Genomic DNA, 23,159 nt, shown 5'->3' on the forward strand with positions numbered 1-23,159 from the left:
ACGCCCGTAGCACGTGTGTGTGTGTGTGTGTGTGTCCACAACATTGTATATTTTCCCATAGACAGGCGCTTGTTTCTTCATCTGGCTAGTCGCTTTCCAGCGCTAGAGATAAAACGCCCTTCATGTATTGGCAGAAAGTGGAATATTTATTAAAGCTCCGGATGCTATTGGGGGACACAGGCTTCTACTCTCCCCTTCAATTTTATTTTTAGCGGGTGGGTGCAGTAAAGAAACCGAGTTTGATACGCGTGTGTCTGTTGCTAAATCGGAGTCCTCTAACAACAAGGCGGCTTTGTAAACGGACTAGATGCAGAGCAATCCCGTCTTTGGTTCCTTGGTGCCCCCCAGTGGACAGATCCAAAATAATTATTCAAGCTTTGGATTCCCGCCCCCTTCGTAGACGGCAATAAATGGACGGTGGGCTTTATAAAAATTCTCTAAGCTCCTCCAAATGAATTGAGAAGGGAAGACACACACCGCCACCACCCCCAATCCTTCTTTTTAAGACGATTGCTCAACAGTACGACCAACATGTTCCGGGCTCTAATAAGGTTGCTATCAGAGAGAAGCGACCATCAACCCAAATTAGGATTGAGCAGGTGGCTTTTAAAGAGCCAACTTTTATAAAGAAGACTCGTCGGAGAGAGGATGGCAAAACTCCCTCGTGGAAGTAGGAATGCAAGGCTCTGTGTGGCGTGGCGTGATCTGGACCCATGAAGATCACGCGAACGCCTCGGTCTGAGCAGGCAAGCGGCCTCTCCTTCCAGCAATCCGAGTGCGGTAAGTATGCACACAGAATCCCTTCTCGGGTCAGCCGTGATCTGGATTCAGAATCGAGGTGCGAAACCACACGCGCTCCTTCCACTCCGCTCTTCCTTGGGGGAACCGCCTGCACACCTGCGAGTAAATCACGCTCGCTTGGGAAGGCGCAACGCTTGGAGGCGCGTGATTCCTCTCTCTGTCTCTCTCTCTCTCTTGCACCCCCTCCCTCTCTCGCCGCCTTAGTCAACACCCGCACTCCTGCCCTCCCAAACTCCAGCTCTTTGGCTTCCCATCTTGGAGAAAACGAGGTGGAGGCGCTGGCAGAAGCAGTGACTCATGCCTGCGTCGCAACAGATCAGCCGGCGATTCGCGCTTTTTTAAAAAAAGCGAATCTCAAGTATTGGGGGGGGGGGCGCTAAGGTCATCTCGAATTAAATGCCAGGGAAGCCATTGATATTCCGACGTCGTTCGTGGCGGAGTTTATAAACGGCGAAGTTCTTCCAAAACGAAGATTTCTCCATCCTCCGCCGTTTGGGCTCCTGGAGTTGGAGCCTGGGTTGGTAAGTCTCTCTTGATTTATTTTAACTTTTTTTTCCAACGAAAAAGAACTCGCCCCTCCGTTCTTCCCGGAGGATTTTGGAGGCTTTCTTTCGAGACGGTAGGGCTGTCTCCGTACTTAGAATTGAGGAAAGGATATTCGGTATTGGAAAGCTGATGTTTACGAGGAATAACCTGTTACTTCCCTTTCCACCTTGGCCCAGGACGTATCCCCGCATCTCTATCTCTCTCGTTCTTTCTCTACCTCCGGAGATTCAGGTTTGTGACTCGAAATTAAACGCGTGTAGACAAGATGCAATCCTTCACCCGCCTGACCCACAACACCCCGGGGTGCACTTTATTCACGATAACTTTTTTCGTTTGGTGATGATGCCACGGTGACAGGTGGCGTTAAATCTTGACCAAAATTAAACCTATCTATTTCCCGTGAGCTTAGATTTTGATGTGTTTTTTAAAAAATCATTATTATTAAATAACGTGGACCAAACAGCTTTGAAGTCCCAAACTCCCGAATGAGGTTGAGATCATGTATTGATCGATCCTCTGCTTTCTGACGACCAATGAACCTCCGGAAGAGGGTTGCCGGACGCCGAACGAAATGTCTTCCCATAGCAGCGCCAAGAACACGCGTGGAGAGAGCGAGCCCCAGGAAGGCCAGCCTCTGTAGAACATCTCAATTTTCATTCATTCATTTATTGTATAATTCGTTTGTGCGCATTCAGAGGCGCAAGTTGCCCTAGAAGAAGAGATCGGCTTGGCTGCTCCTTTCCCGCAATATTTGGCCCCCAGCTCGCCTCCCTCGACGTCGTTTCGTTTGCCTTTCGTAAACCTGCGAAGGGAGAAGGCGCCCCGAGGACCACCACCGGGATCGCTCGGAGATCTTCCTTCCTCAAGCCATCGCCGGTCTCTTCCTCTCCCGACGCCTTTCTCCGCTTCCCCATTCGCTCCGAGCCGTCGCCTCCTTCGCTGCCCATTGAGCAAGAAGGGGCGTCGAGCGAGTGGCCGGCGGCGGCCATCCTCCTCCTCTCCCTCCTCCCACCTGCCCTTCCCCTCCGCCGCTTTGCTTCCAGGGGCGAAGACGAATCGCGCTCGGCTCGCCAGCCCCGTCCAGACATTTCCGCCGCTCGCTCGCTCGCCGGCCAGCCAGCGCTGCCTCCTAAAAACCAACGAGGTGTCGTCGCCTCCAGCCATTTCTCCAGCCACGTCGCTTTGTCTGAGGAGAGGAGGCGGGCGAGAGATCCGCGCACCTCCCAGGAAGAAAGGGATCCTTCTTCTTCTCCTCCTTCTCCCCGCGCTGGAGGTGCAACAAGGTCCCTTTTGTGCGCGCCCTGCCCTCCCCACCTCCGACGGCCTGAGACTTGGCGCCCAGTTTAATGGCTCCTGGTCGCGCCTTGACCGAAGCGAGAGGAAAGAGAGGGGGCGGGGGGGGGACCGAGAGTCACAGCCCGAAACACACACACACACACACACACACACACACACACACACACACCCTCTCTAAACCCGCCTTTCTCTTCCCTTGCAGTAAATCATTCTGCTGGGATCGGAGGAAGGCTAAGGCAAGAAGAAGACGAAGCAGCCCGGGATCCAAGGGCTTTGCCTCAGCACCTCATGGCGACCTCGGACCCGTCCTCCTCCAACACGGCTCCGGATCCCAATCCGAGCAACTTGCGACCCACAAGTAGGTCTCGCCTTCCCGTCTCGCGCCGCCTTCGTTTGCTGCCGCGGTTGTGGCGGCCGCGCGTCGTCGTCGTCGTCGTCGTCCTTTTTCGGCGGGCGGGTGGGTTCCCCACAAAAATCGACATTCGCCACAAAACCACCGCGACCCAGAACGACCGACATGGAAGCTCGCCTTCGAACGAGAAACCATTTCCCCTCCACCCAAAAATACCCCACACGAGTTCAGGACGAAACCGTGGGGTGGTGGGCGTGGGTTCGGCTTGGGGGGGAAACAAAGGAACCAAGGAATCTGGGGCCATTGCTACAAAAACGAGAGAAGGGGTGGCAAGGGGGGGAGGGGGGGAAAAACCCTACTTCGCTGAGGAGGACTTTGTACGCGGCTGCCGGAGCGGGGCGTGAGGGGCGGGTCGGGGTCTCCGACCGTTTTTCGGGCTGACAGACCCGGCCGGCGCCAAGTTCCACCGGTGGTTTCTGACGCGCGGCGCGAGTCCCTTCCCGCCGTTTCTTTTCCTTTTCCCTGAGGTAATCTCTGATCCAGGGGGCCAATGGAAGCTATTCGAGAGGCTCCCCGCCCCCCATCCCTTGTCCCTAACTGCCCCGTGTTTTGCCTGGAGTTATTAAGGTGTGAGTCGGAAGGGGAGGGCGCGAAGGAGCCGGGTTTATAGCTTTCGGCTAGACAGACATTCGGCAACCCCGCGGAGGCTTGAAATAAGCCTGGACGACATAATCTCCCAAAGCGGGGAGGGCGATAAATGGAAGCTTAGCAAAAAGCGGGGAAGGGGCCCGCCCGCCTTGGAAGGGGTTGTGAAGCATGGACACTCCCGTCGTTACTGGGCCACATGAGGGGAGGCGAAACCTACCCGGCGAAAATAGCTTTTTGTGTGTGTGTGTGGCGGCCTGGCGCCTGTTTGTTTGTGTTTGTGTGGTGATTTTCTTTCCTCTCGCCTCAGAGCTGTCAAAAGCTCGCCTAATGGTTTCAAGGCGTTTCAAGGAAACCCGTGGCGGGCTTTTATTGCGGGGGGGTACACACGACAAAAGAAGGGGCGGGCGCGGTGTTGTGTATGTGTATGCGTGTGTTGTGTATCTCCTTAGGAAGAATCCCTTCCCTCCGCGACCATTTCAAGGAATGCGGCCTCCTGTCAGGTTCCCTCACAGCAGGGAGCAGCGCGGGCTGCGCGCCCTCTTCCCGCGCTCGCGCGGCCATTGCCTATTGTTTCCCGACGGCTCTCTCGCGCGCGCTCCCTCTCTCCCGCCTCCTGGTCCGGCTGCGGGAGCGCGCGTGTGACTGAGGGGAAGGGATGGAAGAGATGGTGTGTGTGGCGCGTGTCCCTTGGCCTCCTCTCCTGGTCATGCTCCACCTCGCCTGAGGCGTCTTAAAAGTCCTGTCAGAGCTGCTTCTCCCGCCTGCCACTCTCCGGTCCCGCCTTCCCTTTCGGCTCCCCGGCGCCCCGTCCTTCGTCCTCTCCGGCTGTCCTTCTTCGACAGCCGGGCGGCCTCCTCCTTTTCACCTGAGGCGACCTTCTCCCGCTGCCTCCTCGCCGTCCTTGCGCCTTTCCAGCCCGCTGACCCACTGGAAGGGCTCTCCACCCGCGCCATTTGTCTTCTTCCCCTTCCCTTTCCCGCCCTTCTCTTTTCTGCTCTCTTTCCCTGCGCGTTTCCCTCTCTGCCTGATGGCTCCAGTTCGACCACCACCACCACCACAACCCCCATATTTTATTTTATTTTGGCCATACATTCCCACCACCCCACCACCTCAGCAAGCATCTCTCCAACTCTTAAGCTTGGAATCTCCCCCCTTCCCCACAGCTGTCAACTTTTCCCTTTTCTTGCGAGGAATCCTATTCGGAATAAGGGAATTTCCCTTTAAAAAAAGGGAAACGTTGACAGCTATGCCTTCCACCCCTTCAAATGCGCTCTGTACCCCGCCACCATTTCCCTGGGCGCGCCTTCTCGCGCCCGCCTTCCTGCCTCTTCTCGTCCTCCCGGCCAGAGCGCCCCCTACAGGCGCGTTTTTCAAAAAAGCGTGGAAGGGGTGGTAGTCAAGGCGCGAGACCCAGCGCGCACTGCGGGCGGAGCCAAAGCCCAGCCTTTCCATTTAGACATTTTTGTCCTTTTTTCCAAGGGGCAGCTGCGGGGGGGGGGGGCGAGGATTTGCTGTCCTCTCCGACATGCCGGTTTGAGACTGTGGTTGCATCCATGTTTAAAAGGAAATGAGCTCCACGAAAGCCAACGGACACCTGCTTTCAAGGGGTGTGGATCGCATGGAAAGCCTGGCGATCTTTCTTGAAAGGAAGTTGCGTTGGAACCAGGGGGTCCCGAAAGGATGCACCTACAAAGGCCATAAATCTTAACTCCGGAGCAGTTACCCCCGTTGTATTGGGACCTAAAACAATGGCCAAGTAATACACCGCTAGCTAGAACCTTTATTCTCCCTCCTTCTTTCCTGCGTCCCTCAGTCTAGCACTGACTTTACTACAGGCCCAGCTTTTGGTCCCTTGGAGAAATGGGGTGTGCTTGTTTCCACAATTCTAATGCAGGGTTTTAACTCCACCCACAGTGTTTTGCTTATTTATATATTTATTGGCAATCGATTTTTTTCTCTTTCCTTCTCCCACCCCACTCCATTAATTGCTTCGGATGGGCTCCTCCATTTCCCTCTCTTTCTAATTTCTTCCAGGAGTAGTGTGGGGGAAGCACATTGGAAATCCACTTAATGAATTTCAAGTTGAATTTCACAGAAATACACGGCAGGCAGCCAAGCTAGTTATCTTCTTCAGGTATCGCCAGTATCCGTGATTTGGGACATGCAGCTTAGGTTTCATTTCGGCCGCCTCCTGAATAATGCACGCATGTTTTAAACTTGAAAACATGTTTTATAATGCCGCTAGCACTTTAGAGTTTAAAGAGTCAGAATAAAATACTCTTTTCCTTCTGGGTTACATTCACACGGTATCCTTTCTTAGGATCCGGGTTAGTCATTGGCAGAGCCGCAGTTACTGGGCATGGAAGCCAGCTGCCAAATAGGCTTACTCGGAAGTAAATCCCCCTGAGTTCAGTGGGGCTTACTACTGTATTCCTTAACACCGTGGCAGAGCCGTTTCCAATTCTCCAGGCCTCTTGAAGTCTCTCGGCCCGCTGGGGCTTTGATGGTTGGCAATCAATTATCTTTCTGTTTCCTTCCTTCTGCGATTTGTTTGTAAGTTGTTGTTTTTTTGTCTCTCCCCTACTTTATCCTTTTCTATCTGCCCTCTCTCATTTCAGTTAGCGCCCCAAACTAACTCACACTTGCCTAAACCTAATTGAAGGTCGTTGCAGCCTCTCGCACTTTCAGCACCGCCTGAGATGGACAGCGCAATGCGTGTTCCAACTGCCTGATAGGGGTTGCGGGCAGTATGAATGGGGTTGTCTCGAAAAATGGGGAGCAGGAGGACGTGAGGGGCCTTTCAATGTGTCTCCCTGACTCGTCATTCCGGCTGCAACCTAGTCATGCAAGTCTGATCATCTAGTCAAATACTATTTTTCACCCAATTAATTCCTGAACTCTTCCATGACCCCATTTCATGCTAGTTTATTTTAAGCTGCCACTTTCCTGGAGCCGTGCCAATAAATTATTAGGAGATAGTCAGGTCTCTCTCTCTCTCCTCCAGCTGCTTTGTCTCTTCCCATCTTCCGGCTGGTACCTATACTGCCAGCGACTCACCACTGACTCGCCTGCGCGCTCAACCTGCTATTCCCTCCCACCCACCACCCACCTCCTGATTCCTTCATTGGCCCCAAAGGCTCCCTTAAAAGGAGAGCGTGCTCGACTTTGTTAAAAGACCACGGAAATCACAAACTGGAGGCTTGATGGGGAACTTGGAATAGCAGAAAGCTGGGGAAGGGGGCGGCGGCATGAGGTTTATTTCCGTTGTCTAATGGGGCTGCGACTAGATAACAAAGACTTTTGTTGTGCTCGTACCAGATATCACAGGGGAAGTGGAACTATGTCTTTGTTTGGACCAACGACTGCATGTCTCCCAGTCCTTGCGTTGACCTGGAGACATTAACGTAAAGCAAACACACCTGTGCGAAAAGATGCAGGTAGCTACGCTGAGAATGGAGGCCTGCCATTTTCCGCCACCAGCACTCACATTCATACCGGAGGCATTCTTGATGATCCCAAAGACGTTTCGTTTTAGAGTTAAGCCTTCTAGCTGCCATGAGGGTAGAAAACAGAAAGATAAAATGCGTTCCGCTTGGAGCAGTCCCTGTCCTGCGTAAGTCTTCGCTCCCACCACACCTCTCCAATAACCCCTTCTAGGACAGTGGAGAAGCCACTCTGCTTATGGCCGGCTAAAGCTGTTTGCCCATTCACCTTTTGAGTGGGATCTGCTGCAATAAGGTAAATTAAGATTGAGATGCCAGTGTAATTGCCGTTCCCCCATTACCCCAAATCGCCAGTGCGATCAGTCAGTCACCTTTTGGGACCCGTTCTCTCTTTTGTCTAGCAGAACATTATGGTCTGCTAGTGGGGCTGCTAAATATTTCGTTTGCGTTCTGAGAGCTGCAGCATATTTTTTAGAGCCAGGTCTGCCGCTCCTTCGAAGCACAGCAGCTGGGGATTGCAAAGTAGGCTGTGCCGCTCATTTCCACGGCCATAAACCTCTCGTCTCTGTTCCTTTCAGCTTATGACACCTGGTGTGGTGTGGCTCATGGCTGCACGAAGAAAATCGGGCTGAAGATATGTGGTAAGTGAAAAGATGCGCGCGCAAAAAAATCGTGTAGCTCCGGTCATATTCTCTCTGTGTCTGTGTCTCTTTCTCTTTCCTTCTCTCTCTCTCTCTCACCTCCTTCCCTCCTTCAGGCTTTGTCTTGAATCCATAACCATCCCCGAAGCTTTTTTATCACTTGCTTAAGCCCATCATCGCTCCCTTTCTGAAGCAACTGGGTTGGCCGACCAGAGAAAAAGTAGGCCACCTCTTTTATCTGCAGATAAACGCGAGAAACGGGAACGAACCCGCAAAGAAACGTTTCTCCTCCCCTCTTCCTCCGCCCACGGAGAAGTGCGACGAGGCAACCATCAGCAATACCCCAAATTCGTTTTCAAGGAGGTGGTGGGATGGGCGGGCTGTGTGTCTGTGTAAGAGCGAAATTGGCGCTTCTCTCTATTCCTGTGCTAGAGGCTCTTGCGCCCTCTACTGTCCGACGCAAGCACAGACCGTCAGCAGCCAGGGCAAAGCGCAGCTGGAGGTAGAATTTACTGGTTCCCCGTTAAATTGACCTACTGGTGCTAGAAAACAACAACTGTGGCTGCTGGAAATACACCACAGGCCTTCCCCCCCCCCAGGGCGTTTGAAGCGAGATGGGCGTTTAGCAGATGGGTAGCGCGACACCTGTGTGCATTTGCAAGAGGTTCCTTAGACGGGAGATCCTCTGCCCAAAAAGAACTGCAGGTCTTTTTGCGCGTGCGATGCTGCTGGTAGATTAAACAGGGCTAGCTTTAGGAAGAAGGCATCTCCGCGATTCTGCTCCTCCTGTCCACCTCAAAGGGGGTAACTCCTCCTGAAGCCTCCGGGTATCCAGCTCCCTCCGGCGACCCTGTGAAACGGGGGCCGTCGAGAAAGGCTGGGGAAGGGGGTGTGGCGGCGGCGCACGACCGATGGCGAGAGCGAGCAGCAGGAGGAAGGGAGCGCTTGCCAGGCAGCGAGTTGGGGCTGCTTTGCCACATCTCACTGTCTGAAATTTTTCAACCTTATCGGCCCAGAAAATACGGATCTCCTGGGGGAGAAAGATTAACGAGGGCCTTATTAAAGAGCCATTCGTCAGGCTGCTGCGTCCGGGAGATAGGAGGCTGGCAGCCAGTCAGCGCTCGGGTGTCTTGAAGTGAAGGGAGGAGGAAGGCGAGCAAATAATATGCCGTCAGATTGCACCCGCTACAGCAAGAGATTCATTTGCGGATAACGAGACTGTCTGCCTCTCTTTAGATTTCTTTATAACGCCTAGGAAAGAAGGGGGGCGGGGTCGCCTAAGCCCAGCCAAACCTTGGTCCATGTTTTGCTTTTGGAGGTTTTAAATGCGTTTAACAAAAGCGCGGTCCTGTGTGCGCTTGCTGGTAAGAAAACCCCACTGAACTCCATGGGGTTTACTCCCAGGAAAATACGCACAAACTCCCGGCCTTTCAACAGAAGCCCTTTGCGCGCTTATTTTTGGGAGTAAGGCTCGGGTTAGGGACTTGCTTCTGGGTAAACACACCTAGGATCAGGCTGAGAGAGAAGCGCTTTCATCAAATCACGTGTGTGGGGCTGCACTTAAACATGCACTTGCAAGCACGCACTCACACGTTTTTCACTAATATTTCAGCATGCCAGAGGGTGGTGGTGTATTTTAAAGACGAAGGAAACACACGGGAGTTTGGAGCCGGAATTAAGGCGCGTCTGAAAAGCACCAGCGCCGAGGCTGCTTTAACCCTTCCAGCCCAGGGAGAGGTTGCCTTGGAGCCGAAGCAAGGACTGCTATTAACTTCTTCCTCTTCTATAAATAGCTCCTGATCTGGGCTTAATGGGCCGTTTCCTTGCTGGTCCCTTCAGTGGCTGGAGCGGCGAGGGTTTTTTTCATCATCATTTTAATTTAGCTCGGCAAGCAGAACTGATAAAGTAACGCGCCGCTGCCTCTGGTTGCTAGACTACCGGGGTTTATGGAGGGGCAACCCTTCTGCTGCCAGTAAACAAATACAGGCCGCTAGAAATACTGCGCGCTCTCCCAACGACCGTTGTCAATGCAGCACGGTGGGCAACAGCGCGATCCCCAAACCGGTCGAGCTGTTAAAGGCTTTAAATCCAGACCTGCAGCGTATAGAACGTTTTGGACTGAGCCGCAAAGTCCAGCTGGTGGTTTAGAGCAGTTAGTCTTTAAGGTGCCCCAAGACTCGTTTGGTGGTGGTGTTTTGTGGCCTGCGTTTCTTTATTATTTTTGCTCGGGGCGGGGTTGAGCGCGCCTACATCCTCCCACTTAATGAAATACATGCATTTCTAAGCTAATTTAGAAATTTTAAACAACGGGGCCTCCTTAAGCTGCAGCCTTTTGATCGCTGTTAGATTTGTTCGTTGGTTTCAGGCTTCCCTATGCGGAAAGGGCAGGGTGAGGTGTGCGCAGATTAGTTAGATCCACTTTAATTCTTTCCATATTAAATTCAAAAGAGTCTGATTTCTCACAGTTGGGAATCAAATTTCCATCGTGTGTGTGTGTGTGTGTGTGTGTGTGTGTGTGTGTGTGTGTGTGTAAATCCCTTCGTTGCGTCTGGCGCTTGCAAACGTCGCCGGTTGCCGGGCCATTAAGGACTTTCAAGTCGATTACCCTGCGCGATTGATCAGTTAATTAGCCAGCCCATCAAAGTGAGTATTATGGTCTCTCAAGGCAGGCGCTGGCTGGCGGATGCTTCCTGGAGCAAAAACGTGCCGACTTATAGGGGACCAATCACCCGTTTTGTCCAGAGTTGTGAAGGCGTCTCGCCGGACTTGAGGCACCTAACCCAGATGTCTGTGCAACGCCGAAGTAACTTTCGCGAAAGGCAGACCTAACTAAAAAGCGAACTGAAGATTTATTTTTTTAAGCCAGCTGTGAATTATTATGGAGGTGATGCTGTGCATCTTGGTCTAACCGGAAAGGCAGAAGATGTGAGAAAATTACTGTATTTAAGCTCAGGAATATTCGCATTTCTTTTTCCGGCGCCCACACCACCCGTGGATACAAGATTTTCCGTTTGAGATATTATATAAACCAGGCCTGGGAAACTTGCTACACCCTGTTGCTGGAGCCTAACATCCACCCATCATCCACTGACCGTACTACCTGATGGGCTTTTGAGTCCATCAACTTCCGGAGGGCTGCTGGTTCCTCACCTCTACGGTGAATTATAATCTCCTCCCTGAGAACTAGCAACTCTGTTTGAGGATCCCGGTTCCTCAAGCTCCTGCGGTGTCTGCAAAAAGAGGGAGGGGCCAGAGATCTCAGGATCCCACCAGGAGGACGGAGTCACATCCAGCAGAGATCAGAATTGAGATCAAATCCTACAGAATTCGATTTACTTCTGAGAAAGCACGTGTTGTCAGAGACAGCGCTACTCCCTTGCCATGCCTTGAAGCAGGGACTGTCTTTTAGCGCCTACAAACCCTGGCGGGGGCGATCGCACCCTGAAAATAGTTATTCACATAAATAAGTAAGTAAATGCAAAGCGGCCTCGCCTCAACTTCTTTTGATTTCAGCGGACTTTCCGATTTCTCCCCGTGGAGTTTCCAGGGACGCGAAGTCTGGATAAAGGGGCGTCTCGCCAAGACTGCGACCGCCAACTCAGTGTGACTTAGGTGGCTGCAATCCTTTACCTGGAACTGTGACTCAATGGAACTTGCTTCTTGAGTAGAGAGACATGTTTAGAATTGCGCTGTTATCCCAAAGTAAGAGTGCAAAGGATTGCCGAACAATTGGGAAGAAAGGTCACCGAAATCCAGCGGGATATATTTTCCCCAAATATAACGGGTTTAGGATTTGTGCTGCTTGATCGATGCTGACCGCACCTAGGCATGTTTATTCAGGGAAATAAGTCGCGCTGCGTCCCGTGGAAATCACTCCTAAGTAAATGCGCGCAGGATGAAGAATTGCCAAACGCGATGGTGCCAAAGAACAGAACAGGGAACATGAGGCCATATTGTATTTTTATATATCTCACCTGTCCCCTAAAGACGTCAAGGAGATTTGAACCGCCCCTCCCCGCTTGGTACATCACTCTGACACCTAGTTAGGGAAGTTCTCGAAGGACACAAGAGTTCTTATTCGGAAGTGTCCAAAGCAAGAAAAATAAAAGAAACACACAACACATATCCCTTCTGTTCAGCTCAGTAGAAACCACAGAGATCTTAAAACTACCGCAAAAGTTACCACAGTGCATCCCAGAAGCTATACACTAATAGAAAGCGTTTTACGGGAGCGATTAGGTTTGAAAACCCACTAGGAACGAAGCAGAGAACACTTCCAGCGGGACGCAGCATAGAGGCCACACACTACTTCCTGTGAGATGGTGGATACATTGGTTTAATAAATGAATAAATAAATAAATCCGTTAACTTGCAAACCAGTTAAACTGCAGTCGTTCGACCTGAACAGTATTTACGAAAGCAGGACCCATAAAACTGTTTCCTTTTATGCAAGTTTAGATTCTTAAAACTTTTCAGTACCATCCAAGCTTGTGCCCTTGGGTCGGTTTCGGTGTTTCGCATTCATTCATGATGCGCAATGGAAATAAATGCCTGGTTCAATTTCTGTTCAAATGTACAGAAAGACTAGGGAAACTTCTCTATTCTGAGGCGAATCAGAGTGGAAAGTAATTTATTCTCTGCTGCCCCCAGTGCTTGTTTTCCCGGTATAATTATTTAATTCGAGTATTCAAATCGTTTTGTTGCCATTCTTCCATTTGGGTATTTTGTTGCGTGCGCCTTTGTCTCTTAGACCCAACTCGCAGCCGGAAGGAATACGCTGCCTGTTTTAGAAAGAAGCGAACCCAACGCCCTTCCCCATCAGCCAATCAGAGTGAAGTAGGACTCCTTTCCTAATTGGCTACGCTCTCCTTTATGTAATGTGAGCCGCGCTCGGATTTATCCAATGAGGCTTTGGTACAACATTCGCAAAATTTCTGCGGTGGTTCTTGGGTGGGCGGACTATAGAACGCAGTCGCTCTTGTTTCTAGTCCTCAAGGCCGCTGTAACAGAGCGAGGTCGAAAACGAAAAGGCTGCGGAAGGTTGGGTCGCTTGCTCTCAAAGGTGGTCCATGGAGACCTTAAGCTGCGGGGGGGGGGCGGTCTGTCAGAGAGCGCTACAGTGGAGCTGGGATTTTGTTATTCCTTCCTGCCGCAGCTGTCAACTTTCCCCCCTTTTTAAGGGAAATCCTATTCGGAATAAGGGAATTTCCCTTTTTTAAAAAAAGGGAAACGTTGACAGCTATGCTTCCTGCTCCCGCTCTATCTTATGAGCAACCCAGTCCTGTGATCCCAATGGAGACAGACTGGTCTAGTAGTCAAAATTCATAGCCCTCCCTTTGACTATAGAGCAGTATTATTATTTAAATAAACACCTTATAGTTTTCGATATTCGAATCCAGAATGGGATGAGCTGTGTTTAAAGAGTCTCTCTCGTTCGCTCGCTCGCTCACACAAACACACAAATTGTCATTTTTCTATAACTATGCCTCTCAGTAGTTTAATACTATTTTCTCTAAGGCCTTTAAATCTTGCCCTGAAAATAATTGACTTCCTTTTATGTGCCCAGTAGCGTCAGATCAAGTCGAATTACCTTCTAGGAGAGTGGGGAAGGGAGAGACAATCTACTGTAAAATAATTGCCCAATTTGTACCTATTACTTCAACGTCGCGTGGATGCAGCAACCTGGTTAACTTTATTAGCTGAAGATTTCCTGATACATCATCCTCACAGAAGTTCAATTTGGTTTGGTTTTTAAAACAAGAATAACTGATTAAATCTTTAAATGGGAGGAGGAAAGGGGAGGGCCAGCCCTGGCTGGCTCTAGACGGGCCCCGCCAGTTCTCGTTTTAATTAACTTTTCTGGAAATGAGCAGCGTTGGACTCCCGCCCTCCTTTCTGGATGCACCGAAGGACGGAAAGAATAGCACAACTAGTACAGTTGATGGTTATCAAGTAAGCCTCGCCAAGGAGAAATAGAAGAAATCCAATACGGCAGACAGGGACGCTCCTGTTATCTGTGCCACTTGTTCAAGGAGACCGACGGATCAACTAAATTCTTGGGGCCACGAGCTAACGAAGTGAAGCCCCCTTTAATTGCTGGAGTCCATTGGTGACCTGAGAGTGATTGACTTTGGCTGAATTCTCGGCTCTTTATAGGTAATTGGATAAAGGACCCTTGGACGGTTAAGCGCAGCCAAAGGCGACTATGGGGTTGCGGCGCTCATCTCCCTTTTAGGCGAAGGGAGCCGGCCTTTGTCCACAAACAGCTTTCTCACTAAACCGCTTCTGGCGCAACAGAACACCGTGACGGAAGCCAGAGCGCACGGAAATGCCTTTTACCTTCCTGCTGCAACGGTATCTATTTATCTACTTGCACTGGCGTGCTTTCCAACTGCTAGGCTGGCAGGAGCTGGGAGAAAGCCACTGGAGCTCAGCATCTTGCGGGGATCCAAACCCTCAACTTTCTGATAGGCAAGCCCAAAAGGCTCAGTGATTTAGACCACAGCACCACCTGCGTCCTCCTTTACAGCCACCACGACGCGATGCCATTGCTCACGCGTTGCTCGACATTTTAATCCTTTGCTGAAAGTCCAAACCCCATTCCAATGCGCTTTGTGGGGGCTTCAGCTCAAGGGACCCCCGTTATCATTCTTTCAGTTGTTGGTAAGCTCAGTGCCTTTTGGAACTGAAGAAGGCTGATCCTCTCCAGTGTATCAAGCGGGCGCACACAGAGGCACAGCACACGCGCACTCATGGAACCGTATTCTCTGGAGAACAGCGACCCCTTCCTGTCTCTTTACGCACCAAAAAAACCCTAAACTGAACTTGGAGAAACATAAATAATAGGGGGAGACTCAGGTTCAATTTCCCCACTCACGGGGTGATCTTGAGCCTCTCTTTGCCAGGGCTTTATTATTAGTATTAGCATTATTTTATCCATACTCTGCTTATCTGTCTGGGTTTCCCCAGCCACTTTGTGGGGAGAATTCCTCCCTGGCCGCTTTTAGAGCAAGAGGTAGGGGAGCTGAGGCTCCTCCAGAAATTTATGGGACTCCACCTCCCATCGGTTCCAGCCAGCATGCCAAATGGGTCATGGTGGATGGGAGTTGTAGTCCAGAAACATTGGGAGGACCAGTAGCTTCCCGATCGCTGCTAAACGCAGCGCATTCGTTCCTCTCTCGCTTTTTGAGCAGAAATCTAAAATTAAGATTGCGGTAGTTTGCCTGTCACAAGCGGGGACCTCTGGTGGATGAGTCAGTGGAGTCACGTTTTGCAGCCTTCCTCGGCTGAAAACTTTTTTTTTTTAAAAGCAAGCTCCCCCCTCTCTTCGGTCCGATGCGCGCGCGCTTTAGCGAAGACGCAACACCTCCCAAGTTTATTCTTGGCACCGTGTGCTTTCGCCTTGAAAGGGAGCGCCTGTTGACACGTGCCTTTCTGTAAACCCCAGCCGCCCGCCCCTCTCCTGCCTCCCACTGAAGTCAGAGGGACGTTTTGCCTTGGGCTACTCCTTGCAATGGGGGGGGGAAGGGGGGAGGCCTGGCTGTCATCACGAGGAAGGAACCGCGAGGGCGTGAGTGAGCCGGAAGAAAAGGAAGCGCGTCCCCAAATCGTGAGCCTGAGTCAGAGTGACAGGAGAAGACAGAAATAGCGACTGCTTTGGGGGGCTTCCCCTCCCGCACCGGCACTTGCACGCACGTCTTCCTCTTCGACTGACGACGCAGTTCTTCGAAGGAAGCTATGGGATCCGTGCAACGGGCGCCCCACTGAAGGCAACAGCAGAGAAGGCAACCACTTGGTTCCAATCAGGCCTGATGGTTGCTAGCTATGCTCAGAGTAGACCCTCCAGTCTACTAACCTGACGCCCATTATTTTCAACAGCCCTACCCTTGTTTGGGCAGAAACATACAATGCTAGTGTCTATTCCGTGTTACAGCATCGGTACACCTAACCTCCTCTGTCTTGTCTACACGAGCTGGCTGCGGCCTTCTGGGACTTCAGGAAAGGCTCTTTCCCATCCCCTTCGTGGAGATGCTGCGAGTTGAACCCACGACCTTCTGGATGCACAGCAGGGACTCTGCCGCTGAGCTACAGGCTCAGGGCCACCCATTCTACACTCACGAGCGGGACTTGCTTCGGATTAAACGTTTCCCAGGAGTGAGGTGTCCTGATCCTCCATCGGGTTTCTTTGCACCTGAAACGTTTCTGAATAGGAGCTAACTTTCGTTATGGCTTAATTTATGATCTCAGAGGAGCTTTCCCCATCCCCCTTTTACAGTGCCAGCCTACGCACGTTTACTCAGAAGTAAATCGCACTATGCTGAAAGTGGCTTCATCCTAGGTAGATAGGAAGCCTTGATTATGGTTATAATGATTATTGATTTTTTAAAAAGTAATAATCAGAAATAAATAAGAATAAACATGTGCACCCCACCCCCGGACACCATTCCATTGTAACTATCCAACCTCCCAAAATTCCAGCACCTCTTGCGATGATTTGGCCCCTTTCCGTTTTAACAGTACAAATTCTACAAACACCCTCTATCTCTCCTCAAAATAATTTCTCCTGCATATTCCCCACCTTAATGGCACATGTTAATTTATCATTAATAGCTATATCCCATACCTCTTTATACCATTCTTCCATTCTGGAAGGAAGACTGGAAGCCTTAAACACGAATATTTTTATGTCTTAATTTAAAAAAAAAAGTAACCAGAGAATCCTGTTCGGAAAGTCTCTCTTTTTTTAAGGTTATATAAAAACAAGAGCAGAGGTCGTTCTCCTTTTATTTTGAATTCGTTTGCGTCGAAATCTATCGCAGTTATGTGCGTTGCGAGCTTAATACTGACGAACTGGTGCGGGGGGGGGGGGGACGCATTCATTCACGCCCCCTACCCCCGCGCCTTCCCACGAAGGAAATAATTCTCTTTCGGAGGATGTGAAGCGAGCGCAGCCTTCCAACATATAGATTAGCCTCCGAGGTGGTCCCATTGAAGCCAGGCATAATAGGGCATCTGTTCCCATGGCAACGAAAAGCAAACCCGGAAAGCATTGACCGATTAATCAGCAGCCGCCGGGGACCGACGGACGCGCATTCGCCGTGGATTTCAGAGCGCGAGCGCCGAACTAGATTTCCTGATGGGGAGCCACATCCCAAAGTCTGGTCCTATATGCCTGTTAGCTTAGAAATTAGTCCAGTCTCAGAGGGACTCGCTCCCTTGCGAAGCGTGCGCAGTACTAAGCGCCGCACTCATTTCTGTTTCAGAGCACATTTGATGAGGATTGAGATTCACACACACACACACACTCATTTTCCTCCGCTTTGGGGGGTCACGGACCTTTCCCCTAAATCGATGCCTCCAGCAACAAGGAAGAAAAAATCTCAGTGAGGCTGCGCTCCTCTGTTATGCTAAGGCTGCGATCCTAACCGTGTCTGCCCTGAAGGGCTACAGAATTCAGTGGGGCTTTTTGTTGTTGTTTAGTCGTTTAGTTGTGTCCGACTCTTCGTGACTCCATGGACAAGAGCACGGCAGGCACTCCTGTCTTCCACTGTCTCCCGCAGTTTGGTCAAACTCAAGTTGGTAGCTTCGAGAACACTGTCCAACCATCTCGTCTTCTGTCGTCCCCTTCTCCTTGTGCCCTCCATCTTTCCCAGCATCAGGGTCTTTCCCAGGGAGTCTTCTCTTCTCATGAGGTGGCCAAAGTATTGGAGCCTCAGCTTCACGATCTGTCCTTCCAGTGAGCACTCAGGGCCGATTTCCTTCAGAATGGATAGGTTTGATCTTCTTGCAGTCCATGGGACTCTCAAGAGTCTCCTCCAGCATCATAATTCAAAAGCATCAATTCTTCGGTGATCAGCCTTCTTTATGGTCCAGCTTTCACTTCCATACATCACTACTGGGAAAGCCATAGCTTTAACTATACGGACCCTTGTTGGCAACTCTCGGGGAAATGGGGTTAGGGTTGCAGTTTAACATGGAAATAAAGCTTTATTCAGAAAAGTGGGTCTTAGAGACACTTAGAGAAAGAGGCGGCCCTTTACTGTTAAACCGTCCGATAGACACCTCCGCAATATCTCTCCCCTAGGTTGAATGCTATCGATTTGAACAGCGCTGCTGATCGGCCTTTGAAATCCATACAACTGGCTTCTAAATAAGAACAACCGTTGCCAGCGGTGTGCCTGAACCTTTCGCAGTTCTGCGTTCCCGGGTTTGGAAAACGAGCAGCGCCACACAATCCTGCACCTTCCAGGAGTAGTAGTTGTTATTATTTATTTAATTTGTATACGCCCTTTATCCCAAGGTCACACGGCGGTTCACCGCATAAAATTAGGAAACAAGAACACAAAAGGCATAACAATAAGACCAAACAAAAGCAAACCAATCACACACACCCTCCCACAAACGCTTTTAAAATGCCATTGTTGTTGTTGTTTAGTCGTTTAGTCGTGTCCGACTCTTAGTGACCCCATGGACCAGAGCACGCCAGGCACTTCTGTCTTCCACTACCTCCCGCAGTTTGGTCAAATAAAAGGCCATAGACTGTTTAATCAGCCAAAGGTTAGGTTAAAGAGGAGCGTTTTCGCCTGGCGCCTAAAGGTGCATAATGAAGGCACCAGGCGAGCCGCCCTGAGGAGAGCATTCCACAAACGGGGAGCCACTGCAGAAAAGGCCCTGTTCTCCTGTTGCCACCCTCCCTGCCTCTGGAGGAGGGCGCACACAAAAGCCTCAGATGAGGATCACAGGGTCCGAGGTGGTTCATATGGGGCCGGTTTCACTGGTGGTGGTGTACCCTGGATAAGTAAAAGCCAGACTGCAGGCCATACCTTCCAAGGGAGTTCGGGATTCTGCGCTTAGTGCGTACAGACCCCTGTATGACTGCAGTGGAAATCACTTCCGAAAACTGTGAAGTTCACGTCCAGCTGTGTGTTCCAGGACTGACTACGAAACCAGAGAGGCTTAAAAGCAGCGGCGGGGGTGTGCGTTTCCCAGATTCTGCTGTTTCGGAGAGGTTACTTTTTTGGTATTCCAAAAAACAAACCCCCTCTTCGTTTGCTTGGCTTCGATGGCCGCCCATGGCTCCTATCACAGTCCAGGCAGTCCGGACGGGGCCCCTTTCGCCTGAAGTCCACAAAACTTCCACCGCTGGGGAGGGAAAGTTGGGACGAGGTGGGGGCCTCTTGCCAGGATGCCATTGACTTCGTCCGGATCTTTCCCCTCCTGTCTCTCTTTTGGAGGAGTGGCATCTGTCCGATCGATTTAGCAAGGATTTGCCATTGCACTAAATGACGAAAAATTGCGCGCGCGGTCTCTCTCCCCCCCCCCCACGCACCCCGTCCTTTTTTTCTTGCCTGACTGGCTTTTTGCAGCTGATGTTCTTTGAGCGCTCCTTCCTCGGGGCGAGTTGTCTCTCCCCATAAATACTCTCCCTCTCCGACCTCGATAGGGGAGATCCTCTAGAACCAGCCCCACTGCGGGAACGGGCGGTGGGGTCTGGCAAAGCAGGAACCAGTTTGGGGGGTGGGGGGAGCAGGGGTGGCTGGGTGCTTTGCTGGGTGGGGTTATCAGCAGCACGGAGGGTCTCCTTCGTTCTCCCCTCCCTGCTAACTCTCCTGAGCGGCTCGGTGGTTCTTTTGCTAAGCCAAGATGTTGGGAAGCGAGATCAAGCCTCCTCTGACCTGTCCGCCTTGTAATAACGATGTAGGGTTCTTGCAAAGGAACAACAGCCTGGAAGACAAGAGCCGGCTGGTGAGCGCGCTCAAGGAAAGGCAATCTTCCAAGAACCTGCTGGCCTGCGAGAACAGCGAGAAGGAAACCCGGTTCCGGAGGACCGAGACGGACTTCTCAAACCTCTACGCCCGGGGTAAATAAATCCTCCTCCTCCTCCTCCTCCTCCTCCTCCTCCTCCTCCTCCTCCTTCTTCTTCTTCTTCTTCTTTCCCAGGTAGGGCACATTCCCACTAACAGGGGCTCCTTTCCCAAAAGGAAAGGGGAAGCGTTGAGTTGTCTGATCTTGAGTCACACCATTGGTCCACCTAGTTCAGTACTACTTGCACTGAACTAGCAGGGCTCTTCAGAGTTTCAGCCTGAAGATGCTGAGGACTGAACATGGGACTTTCTTAATGGAAAACAGTTCTCAACCTATAGCCCTTCTCCTAAAGACACAGGCACATTGCTTAAGAGGTCCATTGGTAGCTCAGTGATTGCACTGGCTGTCCTTGATCTCAGAAAGGGGATATTTCCCACCCTACCTGGAGAATGCTGGGCTGGGTGAATTTGAGACCTTCTGCATACAAAGTAGATGTCCCACCACTGAATTATGGCCCTTCCCTAATATTTGAGGGGGGGACAGGGGGGAGGAGAGAGATGGTCCATAAAGGTTTAAAGGCTGCAATCCTAACTCCACTTTCCGGGGAATAAACCCCGTTGATTTCAGTAGGACTTGCTTCTGAGTAGACATGGTTGGGATTGTGCTGATGGGGAATTATGCACAGAGTGAAGAAAGAGAAGTGTCCCCTCACCCAACACACATACACACACACTTTCTCACACAACTTAAAATGGGAGTCGTCCACTGAAGCTGATTGACAGGAGAATCACCAGTACAGGCAAAAGGAAGTCTTTATCTATCCCAAGTTTATTAATGTATTGGAGTCACGGACGCAAGATGTGGTGATGGCCACTGGCTTAACCACCACCACTCAAGAAGTGAGTTGCATTGAATTCAAGGGGGCTTACTCCCAGGTAAGTGGGGTTAGCGTAGCATCTTTAGATGGCATTATAATAGTGGAGATTTGGACAAAAATCATGGCTTATCAGCTACCATAGCTATATGAAGCTTCCGTGTGCAGAGACATTAACAGCAGGTGCTGGGGGAGGGTACACAGTGTGTGGGAAGTGTTGCCTTCATGCCTTGCTTATATGGGCTTCCAGGGGCACTTGCCTGGTTAGGCTTCTGCTGGTAACAGGACACTAGGCTAGACAAGCTTTAATTCTGGTGCAGCAGGGGTCTTAGCTAGCAGCCCCCACTTAAGCTGAGACGTGACAGTAGTGCTGTGATGACTCCATAGAAGTGAAAGGCAACACACTTTGTACGAAAGCATAGGCATTCCTCTCTTTTTCAGGCGTTCCAGGCTTTGAGTCATGCATGCAGATCGTGTAGCTCAGGGTTTGACGAAGATGAATTCAAATTCAGCACCAAGGAGAGCTCCTACAGAGCAACATGTAAAATCAAGGTCTGGAGGTGGTCTTTTGAGCCACTCGGTCCCAGCTCCTGCCAACCTAGCAGCTCGAAAGCACGTCAAAGTGCAAGTAGATAAATAGGTACCACTCTGGCGGGAAGGTAAACGGCATTTCCGTGCGCTGCTCTGGTTCGTCAGAAGCGGCTTAGTCATGCTGGCCACATGACCCAGAAGCTGAACGCCAGCTCCCTCGGCCAGTAAAGCGAGATGAGTGCCACAACCCAAGAGTCGTCTGCAACTGGACCTAACAGTCAGGGGTCCCTTTACCTTTACCTCCAACGCACTTCTCCTGTACTCCTCTCCCTTTATTGGGGCCCTAGGAACATATAAAATGGCAAACTCAGCCAGTCATACTGTAGCCTCTGACTGCAGCAGGCAATGTGCTTTCAGTATCCAAGAAACTGCTTCATAACTACCGTTTAGGTAGGTCAGATGCTGCTGAAAGACCACAGTCATGATTCTACATGTACACTGAAAAGGTGTAGACATTAATTATTCAAGACTGTTTCAGATCACTTGCCAGGTGGAGTTAAATTTATGAATTTCAGAAGCACACACACACACACACACACACACACACACACACTGCAATCAACAGATCTGAATCCACACAGTAGGAGCCTTCAACTACTATATATAAGCAAAGATGCACTAAAGCTAGTTATATTCATGCTTGTGGGTGGTTTCCAAAGATATAAAACATATAGCAAGCTGTTAATGTAAGATAAATATATTTGAATGAGTGGGTTTTTTGTGGGGGAGGGGAGATTGAGATAGAAAGAGCTCAGTAATTTCTAACATTAAGAGGCACAGACCTTCCTGGAAGTAAACCACCAACACACAAGGGGATAGTTTATAGTTGCCCAGTGATGCAGGAAAGGCACTCTGTACATGCTCGGAGACACTTGCTCTTCAGAGAGACAATTGTGTTAGTTTGTTGTCGCAAAACAAAAAGGAGGCCTGAAGCACTTTGAGGTCTATTAGATTTGTCACAACACAAGGTTTTGTGGGCTTCAAACTCTACCATCAGACACATATTATCTTTGTTCTGTTCTTGAGTATGGAAGGAAATATTGAAAACAATGGGGCCAGAGTTCAACAGGAGCAACAGCCTGTGTAACTATTCTGACCGGGTCCCTGTATTTTTAATAGCTTGCTTAAAAGCAGAAATTCAGCAAGTGGCCTCATCATACTCCGTCGCCACCTCCCCACCGGATAATATAACATATTATATAATCTGACAGACTGAGGATAACACTTCATACCTCTGACCAAGCAGGCTCTGGTTAGTTCATGAAATTTTATGCCATAGTAAATCTGTTAGTTTTTAAGATGCCACAAAGTGTTGCTCTGCATAGTTCTTCATAGTCCCAGGTCATATAAAGCAGGCAGAGTTGTGTGTGTTTTGGTTCACACCACACTTCTTCTTTTTTGGCTAGCCCCCCGCCCCCCATTAAATCAGGGTTCACCAACCTTTCTGAGAATTGAGATGGAATCCTTTTCTTCCCTACACTTCTTGCATTTCTCCAGCTAAAGGGCTACCTGCCTGGGGAGGGGGGCGGGCCTTGAGACAGGTGTGCCAACTGCTTTTCAGCTAGGGATCTAGAGCCTTTAAGAGCTGTGTGGCAGGCAAAAATCCAGAAAGTTACTTTCTCTCTTTCTTCTGCAAAACCGCTGCCAGTCAGTGCCCACAATACTGGTGTTAGCTGGACCAATGGTCCGACTTAATATAGCGCAGCTTCCTAGAACCCCAGAATTGTAGAGTTGGAAGGGGCCATGAGGGTCACCTAGTCCAACTCTCTGCAATGCAGGAAGATTTCACTCAACGTGGGGGCTTGAACCTACAGCCCTGGGATTAAGTGGGCCCTGGCTCTAAATAGGTTAGAGATACCGGTACCTTCCCTAGATGCAGTGATGAGGAGAGTGAGTATGGAGACAAGGACACTCTTGCTTTCTGGGGTGGGGTGGGGAATAATCCAGAGCACCACATCCTGTTTTTACATGTGTATGTACTAACACGGATCAGAATATCCACACCTCCCCAAAGCATGCATTGAAAGAACGCAGAAATTCCATCCATTTTCCTGTTTAGCTACCCTGTTCTTGAGCACAGAGAGGGTGAAGGGTTTTAGTGGTCTTAAGTTTGCATATTGATATGCTAGTGGTAGCTATTAACCAATGTGTAGCAAAAGACA

The 23,159-nt window shown here is 50.4% G+C and overlaps 1 protein-coding gene across 4 annotated transcripts in view; it reads left to right on the forward strand.

Moving 5' to 3' along the window:
- The first annotated feature begins 425 nt into the window (after window positions 1–425).
- GAD1 (glutamate decarboxylase 1) overlaps window positions 426–23,159 on the forward strand; it is a 62,569-nt gene continuing 39,835 nt past the window's right edge. Inside the window, exons 1-4 of one of the 4 annotated variants that reach the window (XM_083629252.1) lie at window positions 426–780; window positions 2,846–3,001; window positions 7,665–7,727; window positions 19,429–19,587. In XM_083629252.1, coding sequence (XP_083485378.1) covers window positions 714–780; window positions 2,846–3,001; window positions 7,665–7,727; window positions 19,429–19,587 — 445 coding nt within the window. In that variant the 5' untranslated portion in view covers window positions 426–713. Of the gene's footprint in view, window positions 781–802; window positions 1,323–2,416; window positions 2,631–2,845; window positions 3,002–7,664; window positions 7,728–19,428; window positions 19,588–23,159 lie in introns of those variants that run through there. The other 3 variants (XM_083629253.1, XM_083629251.1, XM_083629254.1) reach the window with 3 other exon arrangements.

Source organism: Podarcis filfolensis, assembly GCF_964270895.1.
Source record: "Podarcis filfolensis genome assembly, chromosome: 1".
Taxonomy (NCBI): domain Eukaryota; kingdom Metazoa; phylum Chordata; class Lepidosauria; order Squamata; family Lacertidae; genus Podarcis; species Podarcis filfolensis.